Source organism: Poeciliopsis prolifica, unplaced genomic scaffold (assembly GCF_027474105.1).
Source record: "Poeciliopsis prolifica strain line A6 unplaced genomic scaffold, Auburn_PproV2 SCAFFOLD001, whole genome shotgun sequence".
NCBI lineage: Eukaryota > Metazoa > Chordata > Actinopteri > Cyprinodontiformes > Poeciliidae > Poeciliopsis > Poeciliopsis prolifica.
In genome coordinates, this window is record NW_026562376.1 from 14003488 (window position 1) to 14020466 (window position 16979).

The window sequence follows — 16979 nt, forward strand, 5'->3', positions numbered from 1 at the left end:
CATTGCGATCCCAACATAAAAGCTCAGAGGAAACTAAATAACAGTTTTTATTTATCAGCGATGCACTGGAATCACAGTCCACTACATACAGAATCCTCTCCTTGTGAAAGCTTTGTGTTTATCTCAGCAGGGATACAAAAAAAAATGCCTCATTTATCCTATTGGAAATTTCAAAGGAAATTTCTTAAAATTTGCCCAAAGTTATAATATATTATTGTACGTACTGCTGGAAAAAAATTACATTTTTTTTTTAGACTTTCCTTTATTGACTTTCTCATATTTCATAAAAAAAATTCTAGGTTTTGGTGCTGTGCATCTGAAGGACTTTAGTTGTTACATTTGTACTTTCGTCATCTTCTTATTGTTTGCAGCTACAGCAATGAGACAAGTGTTTTGCAAGAATGAGCAGCTGATTGACATCTCTAGAGCTCAAGTCATACTCCAAATGCGACCCTTAATCCTTGAGGAGTTAAGCAGGAGATGTCACAAATGTGCAGTAGGGGCAAAGCAAAGAGGACATTTAAAAATGAGATCCCTCCCTCTTGCTTTATTTAGTTCTTTATTTCACCAGTTTGTGAAAGCCGCAGCAACACATATACTGAATGCCTTTTATAAGTATTGGCTTACTGACAGCGTTTCACTCCTTTTTTGAGGATAATGAATGATCATAGTTCGTCCAACTCCACAGTCATAAATCTTCCCTTCAAAACTGGTGGGAAATTCCCAACAGGCTGTACACATATCTGTATTAGCTACAGGGCTACTTCAGAAATACTCCAAAGGGCACGAAATGTGCAAGCAGGATTTGTTAAGGAGCTCTCTCTTTAACACAGTTACTAAAATTGTTTATGCAATTTATGGGTAAGCTCTAGGATCCAAGTCTGTACATTAGTCAGATTGCTTTTCAAGAAATGTTTACCACTGAAAAAATAATGTGTGGAAGTCAAGTTAAGACATATTGTTTTTCTTTTTTTTCTCTCTCTCACATATATATATATATATATATATATATATATATATATATATATATATATATATATATATATATATATATATATATATATATATGTATATATATATATATATATATATATATATATATATATATATGTATATCCTTACAAACACTTATGCTGTATGAACTTTCTCATATTTTGTCACATTGAAACCTCAGACCTAATTTTATTATCTTGGAATTGTGTGTGATAGACTAACACAAAATAGAGAGCGAAAACAATTTTAGAAATCAGCTCATTATTATTATTATTATTATTATTATTGCTCGTCAACAAGTGTGATTTAATCTCAGAATAAATGAACAGATATTGCACAGCTATGAACTACCAAGGCATGGCCAAGGCTGACATAAAAACTGACATGAGAAGAGAGAGAATTAGCAGGTAACTCTGAAGGGGAGTTGCAGAGATGAAAGGACAATTCTTTGTTATTCACTTCACAAATTTCAATCTTTTCACACTGTTGCACATTTTCCTGTGACCAAAAGGAAAGTGTGCCACAGCTGACAGGGAAAACAGCAAATGGAAAAGAAGGTGATCTTGTTTGATGAGAGCAAAATGGAAGGTTTCAGGTTACATGCAAAGTGCTGTGTGTGATATAAGGCTAACACTGCACAACACACTGAACACACTACGCTGACGGAGAAATACGGATCCAGCATCACCTTGCTGTGGGAATGTTCTCCAGTAGGGACAGAGAAGCAGGTCAGAGCTGATGGAAACCTGGACTGAGCCAAACACTGGGAAGTCCTGGAGGAAAACCCAGAGGTTCCAAGGTCCTTGATACTGGTGGGACATTCACTTTTCAACAGTAAACACACAAATAGAGATACATGTTTTTGAGGAGTCCATTAAGGTTTTGGTATGTAACTTTAATAATTTTTTTTTTTTTACCTTGTTAAAACTATCATTATGTTTTGACAGTATAGTATGAGACACATCATATGTGAAGAAAATTGAGCTCCTTTGCCTTCTCCCAGTGCTCCCAGAGCTGATTGAAATATGCTGCTTGCTCAGAAACAAGCTATCAAAACCTGAAGGATGGTCTTAATACCGTCAATCATGCTGTGGTACGAACTGCTCAACCTTTCCCACAGAGTATTTGTCTGGTACTGTCACGACATTGTGACAGTTTCGACAAATGTAAAAAACATTTTAAATAAAGGCTACATACTGCAACTTTAAAGTAAATCATTTCAATCTAGAATCTGTGTCAAGTTTTAAAACATCTTTAAGATCCTCTATCCATATTGTGGTCAAACTCCAGTCAATGTTTTATTCAATTAAAATTCAATAGAACTCAAACAAACACATAAAACGCATATGATTTAATCCAATTAATAATAAAAAAAAATCTTTACTTTGCTGCAATTCCCCAACCTTGAGTGAGGAGAGGGTGACTCGACCAAGAAAAACTGATCATAAGTTTGAAGAAACCTCTAATCATCTAGATCATGTCGTTGGTGTTGGAAGAGGACAGAAAAGTCACAGAAAAACACAAATATTGTTGGAAAATATAATACCTAAAAAACCAATGAGAATGAATGATTAAACATTAACACTTAGACTAAAATTGACAAAATCATCAGGTAAAACAGTAGTCCAAAAACAAAAACAAAATGTGAACCTTTCAGATCTGAAAAAAGCTGCAGCTTGGCCAACAAGATCTAACTATGGAAGAAAAAAGGTGATTTTTAAAAAAAAAAGATTTTTGTGAAGGAAGTTAGTGAAGGCAAGTTAAAACCGGGAAATATTCCCAGTGATCATTCTCACTGCAGGCCTTTTTTAAAAAATTATTATTATTCTGATTTGTCAAACAGAAACTAGCGCCACCTGTTGGAGCCTTCTGTCCTCTCTCAGTGGCTCAGCTCCTCCTGACATAGAACGTGCTCCTATGTGAAGAACTGCGTCGATACACGTCAACAAAGTCCCACTGCCCTGCAGCAATGACTCTAATGAGAGCACGCCCACGGCAACACAAGAGAACAAAGCGATTTGTTTGTGTCTAGAGCTGTTTGTGAGTGTATTTTGCCAATAAATTAATCAGTGTTTGGAGAAAGAAGCTGATATTTGAATGTGAACGTTTCCCACAGTGCTGTTGGGCTGAGACCCCGCAGCAGCAGGCATTGAGCTGGTAATTCTTCACCCTGTGATCAAAGGCTCAGTTCCCAGAGAGCTCCCTACCGCTGTTGCTCGGTTCGCTTTGGCCTCCCTTCATTCCCTGCTCCAATCACAATCAAGAGCAACCAGGCGTGAGCTATAACCCTGTGGCAGTGTTGCTTATTAAGGTCTTGCTTGGTAACCCCTCACCGTGCTGAGTTGTACCCCCTCTAACCCAATTTCCTTTTCACACGGTCAATCTGCGTGCTCCAACTGAACCCAGACTTACAACCACTGATTTCACTTCTCGCTTTTGTTGAAAACTTTCTGCAGCTGATTCAGTGTTTGCTATTTTCCTCCTTGTTTAACGCTCCTGAGAATCACATCATTCACTCATCCCACTATTGACAGAATCTCTTAGCAGCACTCCTCATGTTTCAGTTCAGCTATGATATTTCACACACCCTTAACTTAACTTTCCTCCCAACTCTTTTTGAAATTGTCTATAATTTGCCGATTTTGTTGCTGAGAGTGACGTGAACTGATGCTTTTAGCCGCCGTCCAGCATAGCCTCTCTCCTAATACACAATTCAATAGCTCAAACGTGCCACTTTCTCACAAGCCCTTTTACATACCCATTTTTACCCCTCATATGTTTCAACTGCATGCAGCACTATTCTCAAGGTTATTCTCAGCTTCACTCTTCTGCAAATCTGGGTCTTTTTTTCTTTTGTCTTTATCTAAAACTATCAAAGAGCCTAGAGCATTCTGATGGAAAATACAGAACAGGGTACTGTCATGACAGGGAAGGAAGAAAAAAGTGGCCCATATTTGGCCCATAAAAAACCCCAAAAAAACACCTGAGACAGTTGGTGGCTGCCTAAATGACGGTAGCCTGTGGTATGAGCAGAGTAGGTCCAACCAAAATGATTGCTATAAAACAGGCCAAGCCAGCTGGGAGCGACGGTGCCTCTTTTCATCTTGGCCTGTCTCCATGACATGACCTTCCAGACCTAACGCTTCCATTAATCTGGCTTCCTCCACCTCCTTGCTGGTTTTCTGAAATATTACAATTCCTTATTTTTCTTTATCTGTTATTAGATTTTGTATTTTTTGTATCTTTTTCATGGCTACTATGGCTTCTGTGCTCAGGGGAGTTTGAAATTTATTTATTTTTTTGTATTGAATGCAATTTTAAATGAACTGTATTCAAAATATTCTTATCTGTTCAACTTTTACCATTTAGTCACATCACAATAGATGTTGATGTATTTACTTGAGCTTGTCTGTTACAAATAAACACAAATTGTACAAAGAAGGAAGAGGATACATGATCGTCAAAAATGCTTACAAAGAAATATTTGAATGGTGTGGCATGTATTTGTATTGAGCTACCATTCATTGAACTTCTAACTTTGCACATCTAGAGACTGAAATTATTTGAAATTATGTTCAATTTTGACCAGATTACACCGGAAAAGCTTCAGATTCTCTAAAAGGAGCAGTTTGACTTGTATATTGTTCCCTTTCTCTCTCTTTCAATTATCCATTTTGCTACTTCTCACACTATTCTCTCTTTTCCCAACAAGTCAGTGGATGGGCAAGTCTTGGAAGGTTTCCAAAAGGTACTTCTCCCTTTCTCATGTGACTTTTCATGTGACATTGCCAACAGGTCCGAAAAGATCATCCAACAAAGCTTGTATGGTTACTCTTTATGATTTCATCTAGGAGCTACAAATGTGATTCAGTGACTCAACTGGGTCAGAGTGATTCTTTGTGCCAGTAGCGGAACAAGTCAGAGTCGGGCCAGGGGGCGGGGCTAAAGACCGGGACCTTCATACCCAACTAATATAGCTCATTATCATTTTATTTTACAACATATATAGGCCTGCAACAGTGGAACTTACAACTTTTCTTTTCCTTGCTCTATTTTTTCCATCATTTTCACTGTGCCGCTCCACGGAGCTCCACCAATGTTAACTTAGTCCGTAGAAATACTCTAGCTAGTTTGCCATCTGTTGCTGATTGATGGTGCCGTTGGTAGATGGCTGGTAATTTTTGTAATTTTGTGTGTCATAAAGTTAAATGTAAGAGTGTCGCAAGTCCACTGCATGTTGTCATGTGGCACATTTTATTCAATATTTTACACCCACTATGTCGCTAAAATCAGTCAGTCTTGTAAAGATTTTAGCAGCCACAAGTCAACAATGACTGGGGCAGCCTATTATATAATCAACTGGGGCACCTTACTGCATAATCCTGCATACGTCATACTTAAAAGGAGAGGGCCCGCCTCCCATCCGGGTGCCTGCCGACCCCCCAGCCTCCCCTGACACTCCGCCCCTGCTTTGTGCAGTAGGCTTATGTTTGTTTATCTCTTTACTTGTTATGCAAAGATCAGATAAGAATTTTATTTACAAAGAAAAATAATCTGGGGTCCGAAACAATGAAAATGTGTTTGCATTCTTAGCTGTACTCGACACCCACGTTCTGTGAAGGCCATCACTGCTCCTAAATTTAAGCTCCCAGAGGACACTTAGAGTCTGACAAGCTGCCTCTGGTGTATCTTTTTCCCTAATGAACCGTCGTTTAGACTAAACTAATAATGATTGGATCATGGAATGACATGACAAGTTGCATGAGAATCGTTTTAGCTTATGTTTCGTTTTATAAAGGGCAAAATTTAAATAATAAAACATTGACTTCTTTATGTTTTTGTCTGCCTGTTGTGTGGCGAACAGATTAAATCACGGATAACTGGAGTCTGTTGAACATTAACTGACTCCTGCTTGTTCTGGATTCAAACTACAAGATTGAAGTTTGAAATTCTGTATTAAGTTTTTTGTATCCAGAAAAAGATACATCTGTACATTTGAAGGATTATGTATGATTCATTCAATTGCAAAAACAATTAACTTAATGATTTTCTTCTTTGTTGGTTTAATGAGCAATCAATAAATAGCAATCGAAGTCACCAACAATTTACTTTCCCCTAAAAATGCTCTGGGATGGATTCACTTTATTTAATAACTGTTTTGAAACTGTAATATTGTGCTAATGCTGTATCAACGATGTATCACTTTTATTAAATTAGAAAGATACTTGTTTATGCTTGAGGCATTACTCTTTGCAATTGTCTTTCCATGAAATCCCAGATCAATATCTGATCTTTATCGGATGTTCTGTCTGAGCCTAGTAGATTGACAGCTGTTTACAGACACACACACAAGACTTCTGGGCTTGTTGACGAGATGACGTATAAACAATCATTCAAATGCCTGGAAGCAATGTGTCAGTATTGCTAATAATGCCACAGTAAAAAATTTATTGATCTCATCATTTAAATATTAGTCAATAATGTTGCTATTATTTAGGAATATGAAGTTTCAGACAGACGTTTTACATACTCATCATCAGCATTATTAGTTTGAGGCTTTAATCATTAATCAAAATCGTTCTTTTTTATTAAATCTGGACTGATAATGCAAATGTGTGATTTATTTTATTTTGGACTTCCTTTGATTCTCAGAGGAAACATCTTGCAGGCAAGCTCAAATATATACATAATCTCTGACCAATTTGGATAAATGTCCCCTATCAAGTTGAGAAGAGACCCCCATCTTTTTGTATCCATCAACATGTTTCTGAAATCATTCTGGGGAAATATGTGCCCTCTCCTCTCATCAAATTTGGTATTTAGATTGGTTGGTTTCTTCCAACAAACCCAATTTTTAAGCAAGCCCAACACAATCTATTAGAGTTTGACTTTGGGACGAATTCAAAACCTTATTGTTTGCCTGATTTATCATCTCCAAAATCAATCCCCATGTCTGTTGGGGACAGAGAGTGGAGCTACAAGTCGTACCTATCCAACTGTTGATTTGAGAGAAGTCAGGTATTTGGATGCAATGTACCTTCATTGTTCCATCTACTGTGGGAATAATTCAACTGGCAGATAATACAATATATCAAAAATAACGGACCTTCTGAATGAAGTATCCCATTCCTCACCCATCCAGACACTGAGAATGCCAATAATTAATCGTAGTTCTCTTCCTTTAAATCTTATGATCTAGTACTTTTTCTGAGCATCCATCCATCAATTACCCAACATGCTTATCCTTGCTGGGTATCAAGGGGTGCTGCTGCTTACCTCCAGCAGTCAACAGGGAAGAGGCAGGGTAAACCTTGTCACAAGTCCATTGCATGGTAGTACAGGGACAGAGAAGACAAACAACCAATTTTTTTTCTTATTTATTCCTCTTTTCCTAGATGAAATCCCAGAATGTATTTGTGCTGATGATGATTTAATTGGAAATGTATATGGACAAGGGCAAGATTCATGTTATTTATATGCAGTGTTGTTCAGGAACAGCTACAAATGGACTGTTCAGACTTTTCAATATTTTAATCGGATTCTTGAAGGGCAAAACTGAGAATGCTACAGAATTCATTACAGCCTTGTAACATGACGAGTCCTGTCTCCTGTCATTCTGCCGTTTCAGAACCATGCACTCACTCACAAACAACAACATGCTTCATACTGGTGCACTGGTTATTAAAAAATGTACAACGAATGTCAACAGGCTCTCAGCGGAGGGTGAACCTGCGTGTGCCAGTCCTCGAGGGGCCTTGGCATTTCACAACTACCTCGATAGCTGTCTGCTGTGACAAGGACATGTCATCTTTAAGAGCACAAAAGCTATATCTCCCTCTTTGTCTCCCCAGCCCATATTCCGCTTAGATAGTCTGATATATTGTAAAATTTTTGAGTGGCAGGGATTTCTGCTTTTTTCGTTGTTCTTTTTTTTTCCCTGAAATTTGAATGTCTTTGCTTTCACTCGTAGTTTGAAGCATGCAATTTATTCTTTAGTAAGGTGGGGAATTCTGGGTAAGCAACTTCCTTCTCTGACTTGTTATCTCATATCAAAGAGTGATTTCTTTTTTCAGTTTTTTCACCTTCTTTATCACACTTTTTTTGCATCCTAGTATATCCATCCTTTTCCTTGCCTTTCTGGAAAAAGCCCTTGTCTCTCTCTACCTCAACACATGCACACACCCAAGAAGGCTTTCTTTTCTGTTGCACCTGTACACATTCTCGTACCTCACGCTTAATCTGAGGCTGAATCTTTCTCTCTGCGCCGCCATTCGCCCGCAGGCAAAGCCTTCCCAGGTTCCTCTGCCTTTTTTGCCAATCAGATTGTAGCACTACCTCAGAGCCATTCTTCAAATTCGGCCTCTAATTGGGTTTCTCCAGCGATTAACTCAATAACAGCCAGCATATTAGAGCTTAATGTCTCTTAATGAGTCCATTTGTTGGCCAGTAGCTAATTAGGTCCGTGCTGTTTATAGATGTCCTAAGCTATTTGATAGGCATTAGTGAAACACAATGTCAATCAGGAATGCATTCAAGCACATTTCTGCTTTTAGTCCTTTTGTGCAGGCCCACCAGCCCCCAAAAAGAAAGTAGAAAAAAAATAAATAAATAAATTTTAAAAAAAAGATTATTCTCTTCTGGTTACTGGATCAGGCTGTGTAATTTGGTAGACAGCTCAGCATTAACATTAATGATAACTCCAGGGGAGCAGAATAAAATCCATTTAACGCTGACTGACAAATCTTCTTCCTCCTCAACAAGCATTCAGTTAGACTAGTGGATGATTGTATGCGGGATTTGTGTTAAGGAGACTTGTGTCTGCCTTTGTTAACTCTGGTAATCACTGAAAAATTAATGTCTGCCAACTGTAGACAGCAGTGGTTACTCTGTGTGCTTGCACTCCCTCATCTCCCATCAGCACTCACTGTAACATAATAAGAACACAATAATACATGAGGCCTTGCAGGCAGCTAAGGGGGAGGGGGGGAACCGAGGACAATGAGGCCATTGCAGAAGCTATCAAACTGCGATCTTTGACAAAGTTTTGACAGATTAGCCTGACATGCCAAGACCCTTCTTTCAGAGTGTGAGCGTGCACAAGTCTTTGGCTTGATAGCGTAGTCAGTGAATGAATATAAAGTGAGCTACAGGAGTTAGATATTGGGACTCATCCCAATCACATGCCTCCAGGTTAGCATGCTGTCAAAAGGAGCAGGGTTTGTTTGAAGCAAGGTTGTGTGTCTCCACACAGCTGCACTTGTATGATAAAGAGGAGAGGGGCCTGATAGGTGAATGCTCTGGTTTTTCTGTTCCTCCTCCTGACTTTTTACGATATGGTTCAACCTGAATTACATTTAAACATAAATATAAAGCCTTGGAATACTTCCTTCCCTACCTTCTATTTTGTATACATATTGCCTTGTTAAGGTGTTCATAATTATAAAAGATGTCCACATTTTGTCATTCTACACCCCAAACTTTATTTTACTGTTCTGGGATTTTAAGTGGGGTGATGGTGGCTGTCCCCAACGGGGACAGGATATTCTTCACATCTGTGTACACTCTTCTCCTCAACTCTGACCTAGCTCCTCAGTCTTCCAAAACAACAACAACAACAACAACAAAAGTTATCTCCACATCATGTGTTACTCCTTGCACCCTGTGCCACAATGGAGATATTTTATTCAGGGTTGTGAGTCTCAAACCTTGTTCAGCATGTTTGTTGTGTTTCCTACATGATTTGCAGTCAAATGCAAAAAGGACGTCTTGTGCGTTTTTTTTTTTTTTTTTTTTATAAATGACTTTCTTCTCGCCACTCTTCCATGAAGATCAAATTTGAGGAGTGAATTAAGGAATAAATTGCCATGGGCGTCTTGCCTGCTTCTCTGATTCATACACACTTTCCCAAACGTGTCAGTTTACATAGACAGTCATGTCTTTGGAAGTTTTGCAGTTTTGTCATACTCTTTGGTGCAAAGATGTAACCATGGTTTCAATCTACCTCTGACCTGTCAGTCATGTATCTCGGTATTAGATATATTAAGTAGTGGTGTATAACAAACCTTGCATTGGATCGTATTTAGGCATACATGAGTAAGAGCATATACCACAGTTTTTTTCATAGTTTTACTTGAAAATAAATTGACAAAACACTTTATTAAAAAAAAGGATTAGGTATAGTTAGTTTTGTCCTCTGCTTCACATTTTGATTTTATACCTAGCATTTCATATAAAATCCAATTAAAATATTTCAATGTTGAGACAAGAAAAATGTGAAGGTTCCATGGTTATTTTTTACACATGTGCTGCTGATTGAAAATACAAATGCAACCTTAAGAGAACACATAATGCACTGCATGGGTTCTTTATTAACAACTGCACCCCCACCACCACCCTCCCCACCCTTGCCCTCCTATGTGTGTAGAAGAAAGACAAGCAAGTTCACATCAGTTTAGACTTTTATCCTCCCTGATACATTTACTGTAAAGCAGAAGTTAGAAAACATAAATCCACAAGGTAAAACATAATATATCATAAGTGAAATGACACTTTTATCTGTATGAGTATCATTTAAATTAAACACAAGTATTAAAAGAAGAGAACTTTGGATTACGTATCTTGTCCAAGTGACACATGGCAGAGAAGAAAGCTGATACTTGAAAAAATAATTGATGGCTTTGACATAAAGGCTTTAGAGTTGTTGACCAGTTAGGATATCAATGCTGACCCCTGTCCATCTCCAAAAGAATAAATGTGTCAAAAGTGGAGTGGAGGACAACAGAGGAAGGGAAAAAAGCTTCTTTCACACAGACAGAGGGATGCATAGGCTACTACTTGTCTGGAAAACATATGGTACCAGGAACAAGCCAAGGCAGCAGAGGCGGTATGTTGGATGATGTTTTGCTCAGAGGTCCTCCCATCCATTTTTCTGTTTTTCTTTTTTTTTTTTTCTTATCATTGTGGCACACATACTACCTATCAAAGCATTGTTGCAGAGCAAGTAACTATAACTTTTCATAAAATGATCAAAAATGCCTAAAAATAGTTTTAAAGTGCAGAACAACTTTGAGACAACGAGTTCTCTAGAATTCAACCCAATGGAGCATCTTAGAGTTGTACTTGACAAAGTGCTAACATTTTACTGCATTAACAAGTCAGGGTTGTTTTACCATAGAGAGACACAATATTAGACGGGTGGCCATTATGATCGGTTTAAAGGCTGTAATGGAAGCCAGATTTCAGAAAAGTGAAAGTTTGAGAGCGTTATACGCCCCCTCGTCCCCCAAGCTGTCTGCAGGTCAAAGTTTGTTAATGACTTTATTAATTCATTCATTAATTTTTTTATTTTGGGAGGGGGGTGTAGCAGTCCTCAGACCTCACTCAGTCTGAGAGCCGCTGACCCGGACAAGCCGACCTATGGTCTCCAGTACTTTGCCTCCGGCTCCGCCTCCCTCTCAGCACCGACCGACGGCAGAGCCAGCCTGCCCGCCACCCCGAAGCCCCTTCAGCTCCGACTTGTGAGCTTCTCTCCTCCCAGTCTCCACGAACCGGGCTCGGTACCACTCTGCTACCGCGATCCGATTCCTACCGAACTCAACGCGCTCATCGTTCCGTCTGAAGCTACAAAAGTCCAACTTTAGAGGAGTTTCAGCATCGGAGAAGTTTGTTTGTTTAGTTTTTTTTTGTTGTGTTTTTTTTTTTTTCCTTTTTGCCCCCGGATTCTGGCCCCGTCGCGGGGCAGGACTACAAAACCAGGCCAACAACGGGTGAGAAAAGAAGCGAGCATACGATGTGGATCTGGTACCTTCTGCTTGGTTCGGGGTCAGGCTCGAGAACTGCCGGTGAGTTTTGTTTTGAGCGGAACTGAGGTCGTTATCTCGACGCAGACACGCATCAGTGCGGGTGGGAAGAGGACAAATGCGCTTCAGGGATCTGCTGCTTTTGTCTTCAGAGAAGTTGGCTTGAACTTAAAGGGCAGCGCTTCTTTAAACTGAAAATTAGAGCAAAACAGAGGAAGTGAAGTCTTATTATGTCTGGCAACATATCGAGAGTCAGTGATTGTGTTTGAATCCAGTTTCCTTTTGCTCTGTTTACTAACGTTAGCATGTTGTTGACAACACTACCTATAGGCTATAGGTCTTGCAGCCAGTACAAATTCATGGCAATGTCACCATAACTACAGACATTTTAAAATGAATTAATTTGATGTCTTTAATTTTGCTTCTCATTTTTACTTTGGATTCTACATTTTAAAGTTCCAGGTTTTGTAAAGTTGGAATTTCAAGTGCAAAAAGCTAATTGTAAGTATAAGCCATATTTTTTGTGTTTATTTTTATGTTTTGTGTTTACATATTCAGTTTTTTTTTTGTTTGTTTTGCTTTTTTTTAGTGTAAAGCCACAATAAATTTAACACAAAACCAAGACATTATTACTTTTAGGATAAAAGTAATATTATATTACAGTATAGTATTTTACACTATACATTACATATAGTGAAATATATTTTGAAACTATTAGAGTTATTCTAATGGTGTACAAATACAACTGCTTCTAAACCACACAATATTTAAACTGAAAATGTTCAAACTTAAACACAGCATTTATTGATTGAACCATTTGCACAGAAATAGTTCAAACAGGAAGAGTAACAATATTATCCCTACTAAGAGCTTCTGAGATTTTGCAGAATATTATCATTTTGGGTTCATCGTTTTTCTCACAGGACAAATTCTTATTCAATAAGAGAAATTAAACAAATGCCAATACTTATGCAGTTTTAAAAAACTGCTTTGAAGAACATGCTGCTACAGCAGAGAAATACATTGTTGCTAGTTTTCATTGATAATAGTGGTTAGTCTGATGACTGAAGTTCTTCATGCAGCAATTAGCGAAAATAGCTGGTTTTCATCCTTTGACCTGGAAGTTGGAATGAAGCCATTTCTACATCCAAGTTCTGAGTGCAGATGTAAATGAAACCCTGCATAAAAAGGCACAAAGCCTTGTTGCAGATTCACTGTTGTCCAGATGTATACTTGAAGTTCTAGAAACATTCTCCATGCACTTCTCTTTTATGACGTTTCCAACAAAGTGAAGATCAACGGGCTTGAACAATCGGCCTTTTTACATGTCACAATCTATTAGTTCTACTCCACAGTTTGTATTTGTACTGCAAACAACTGTGCCAGAATTGTTTCTGGGTGCCACTAAAGACAGCTGAAGAACTCCTACAGTGTGAGAACCACATCACCAGATCATTTGTTTATCTGAATGAATGTAAAGAGTTTATACATTTAGGATAAGCAGTGCAGGACATATTTTCCTACCCCACTCTCGGAAATAACGCAATACGTTTTTAACAATTCTGTTAAAAGCTGTTGTTGATGGAACAGTACATCTTCCTTTTACAATCAGGACAGGACTTTGGTCTTATTCCACTACATTTCACAAAGACAGAGGAATATTTGTGATAGTTCTCATTCTTTCCTCTCTTCAACTCACTGCAGAGGTTTTGTATTGGTTTTAGGTCTTGGTCCTGGCAGAAGGTTGATTTTGTATCTGGTGAGCTTTTTGCCATATGCTTTGGATCACTATCCTCCTGAAAGATTCAATGTAAACAATAGACAATCAAACTTATAGATTTTTTAAATAAATTTATGATGTTCTGTAGTCTAACTGTTTTAAAGAAGAAACAGGCCCACACATCACAAATTCATTCACAATACATTTTATCTTGAAACTATGGTTAATGTGGAAGTTAAAAAGTACAGTTGTTCCATTCAAAATAATTTTTGTTGTGCTGTTTAAAAAAACACAAGGAAACAATTCAAATTTTATACATATTTTTTTCCTTTTGAAAGGATAAAGCCCGCAACTTGATTTATTGCAGTGCAAGAGTGGTTGTTGAAGGAGAATAATGGGCACTCATGACGCTGAATTGTTTCCATGCCTTTCAATTATTACTAAAAAGCTTTGAACTACATTTTTGAAATACTTGGTTGCACCTCAGTTATTGAATGTCAGGCTGAACTTCTCATTTGCATAACGTCATAATCTGTTCTACTTAAAGAAAATCTCAATAAATAAATAAATAAAAATATCCAGAACTAAAAAAAATAAAATGAAATCAGAAGGAACAAAAGGTTGAAGTAGAAGTTGAACTGAACTGCAGGTCGCATGTATTTAGAAATTGTCAAACATGCGGGGGACCTGGCCGATACTAATTATACTCCCTAGTGACGTTTTTGGTTGCTTTTTAACAAACAGATGGAATCTTTCAACTTTGGCTTGGAAGTCTTCTACCAGTTTCCGATGGACCAATGTCTGTGCTCTAAATTAGGGTGTTCAGAAACGACTCAGCTCTGCTGGTGAAGTGTGCAGTGAAGGAGAGATGCCTGCAGGGTAAATCCAGGATGTTGGGAGGGGGTTGAATAGCATGAAGCCTTGCACCCAAAAACAAAAATCTACATTCAAAGTCATTTGTATTCATCTCCTTGGCAAATAGGGTGTGGAGACATAACTGTACTGTTCACTGTTCTTGCAGTTTTGAACCATTCAATTCCATTTGCCAAAAGCAATTAAAATCGCATGTGAATAAGTTGGTTCACATGAAAAGTTATTAATAAACAATAATTATCCTCTTCGTGATTTGCGCCAGTGGAAACATCTGGTTGTTGATTATGTGATTCGTGTGATGTGAGAATAGTGCTGTCATTGCAGTTTTGCTAAATAAACCAGTTCTGGTAAAGCCAAAGAAACCCCCTCACTTTTAGGCAAAAAACAACTTTTTATTTTTTTTTCTGAATTAGGGTGTTTTCATTCAGCAAACTTGTTTTCAAAATGCCAAATTGAGAAATGACATGATCAATGGAAACTCGGTTAGTGGTTCATGTACATCAGAATGAGAAAAAGCTGTATATAGTCTGCAAAATGGAAATCCAGACTGTATGCTGTATGAAAAGTTAAACGGTACATGCTTAAGATCAAATTTTGACAGATTGGAAAACCAGCCATCTAATAAAAATGTTAATAATTTAACTTTGTTTAGCATTGATGTAACTCCATATTAATGGACCCATCAAGTGCACATGTCAGATTAGTCAGAAATAAACAAAAAGACAAAGGGCGTTTTAGCCTCCTGCCAGTGTATCCTGACCCACTGGGTCTTCATGTCCTTTGCCAAATGAGCTGTATATGAACCTTAACTGACAGTTAAGCTAATAGGTTCTGATGAGGGTCATATTGATGCTACTGCACTATAGCTCTGGAGCAGTGTCCTTGTTCTATTAATAACACACTGACCACTTAATACATTTTTAATTTTTAAATGATAACTCAAATCAAATCAAAATTTATAATGAGAAAATATGATAATTACAGTGCCTATGTTAGGCTTCAATCATTTGAAACACACTTTTTTCTTTAAAATGTGCCCGTCATGTCCTGTTGGGCTGAGTACATTGCTGATTGCTTTATGTGTCAAAACCTGCTCTTGTATTTTTAGTGCTGGCACACCTGCATTTTCCATAAGGATTCACTAAAATGAGAATTTTCTTCTTAACGGGATTATGGTAGCATTGTCCTTCAATGCTGTGTGCTTTTGTAATGTTGAACATTATTTGTGGCAGTAAATCAATTGTAAGGTAAGGACGTAAGCCACATACTGTGTTTGATTGCATGTGTTGCTCTGTCATTCAGGTCAATATGGAAGTTAGAAATCTGCACAGCTGTTAACAGCCAATAATGTTATCTTGTGGCGCTGTTTGTTGTGGCGCTTTTCATTATAGACATACACCAATAACACGAGGTCTGTGTCGAATACATTTTTTCCATCCAGTGTGTTCTTGTTGAACATTTAGGTTATAAATTTAAAAAAGTGACGGCTGTAAATCCTGGGCGGCATGATGTTAAATACCTCTGTGACATTTGCACAGATGGCAAACAGAACATTGTTCTGGCTGTATTTATTTCTCCATCTTGTCAATGACTTTTAAATTTTATAGTTATGTAACATATGGAGTGTGTTTAGTTTTCGTCATTACTGTGTATGAATGTGTCCTACATTTTAGAAACTTTGCACACATAAGCCAGGTGATTTGAACACTTTCATTTTGTCCCCGGCACAGGCTATTTGGGTCATTCAGTGAACTGGATAAAATAATTACATTCTTGCTCTGCTCATTGTGCTTTGTATTTCTGCACAGTGGCTTTGCTGAAACAAGCCACCTGACTCAATCAGTGTTGCGTGTTTGTGCTTATGTTTGCATGTCATTGGAGCAGAAAGGAGAGGTGAAGGCATGTTTTCACAGTATCCGTCGTAGTTTTATTGGGGGGGGTTCCAGTTAAATGGCTCTGAGATAGCCTGAGATTGAGTGTGGTTCTAGTTCCCATAGTCGTTAAACAAAGCCTCATGACTGGAGTCACGTTTCAGAGCCCAGTGACAGAGCAGCTTTGACAGCTAATGTCATTCTTACCTCATCATTTCAAAGTCTAACAATACCTCTATTTGTTTAATAGGTTTCACCTATACAGTGTTGGTGTGGTATTGGACTTTATAGTGTTGGCTGCATAAGGTTATATTGTACGTGCTCTGACCAGTCTCTGTGCTTGTCTATTCAATAAATTATGGTGTGAAATATTTTATGAACTCCAGTGTAAATGGATCGAAGTAGACAGCAGAAACAAGGGGGTAAAATACAGTGGGGGAAAGGTTTTGAGCATAGCCCATTATTGATTGGTTTTGAACTGATCTGTTTTAATATACTAAGTGGTAATGGATAGGTTTTCTCGGTTCTTTATTGTTTTGATATTCTACTGTTTATTATCTGGTACTGGTCTGTTACGTCTTTTTTCACTATTTGAGTGAGGACGATCAAATACATTCTGCATTCAATTAAAAACAATGAAAATCCATTTCCTTTACAATTTTAAGTTGTGTATTTTAGACCAACTTCATCACCATTTTGCTAGAAAATGGCAGCATCTCCTTC

The 16979-nt window shown here is 37.8% G+C and overlaps 1 protein-coding gene across 1 annotated transcript in view; it reads left to right on the top strand.

Moving 5' to 3' along the window:
• The first annotated feature begins 11469 nt into the window (after window positions 1–11469).
• Window positions 11470–16979, top strand: part of ldlrad3 (low density lipoprotein receptor class A domain containing 3) — a 106370-nt gene continuing 100860 nt past the window's right edge. Inside the window, exon 1 of the mRNA XM_055031685.1 lies at window positions 11470–11834. Coding sequence (XP_054887660.1) covers window positions 11783–11834 — 52 coding nt within the window. The 5' untranslated portion in view covers window positions 11470–11782. The remainder of the gene's footprint in view (window positions 11835–16979) is intronic.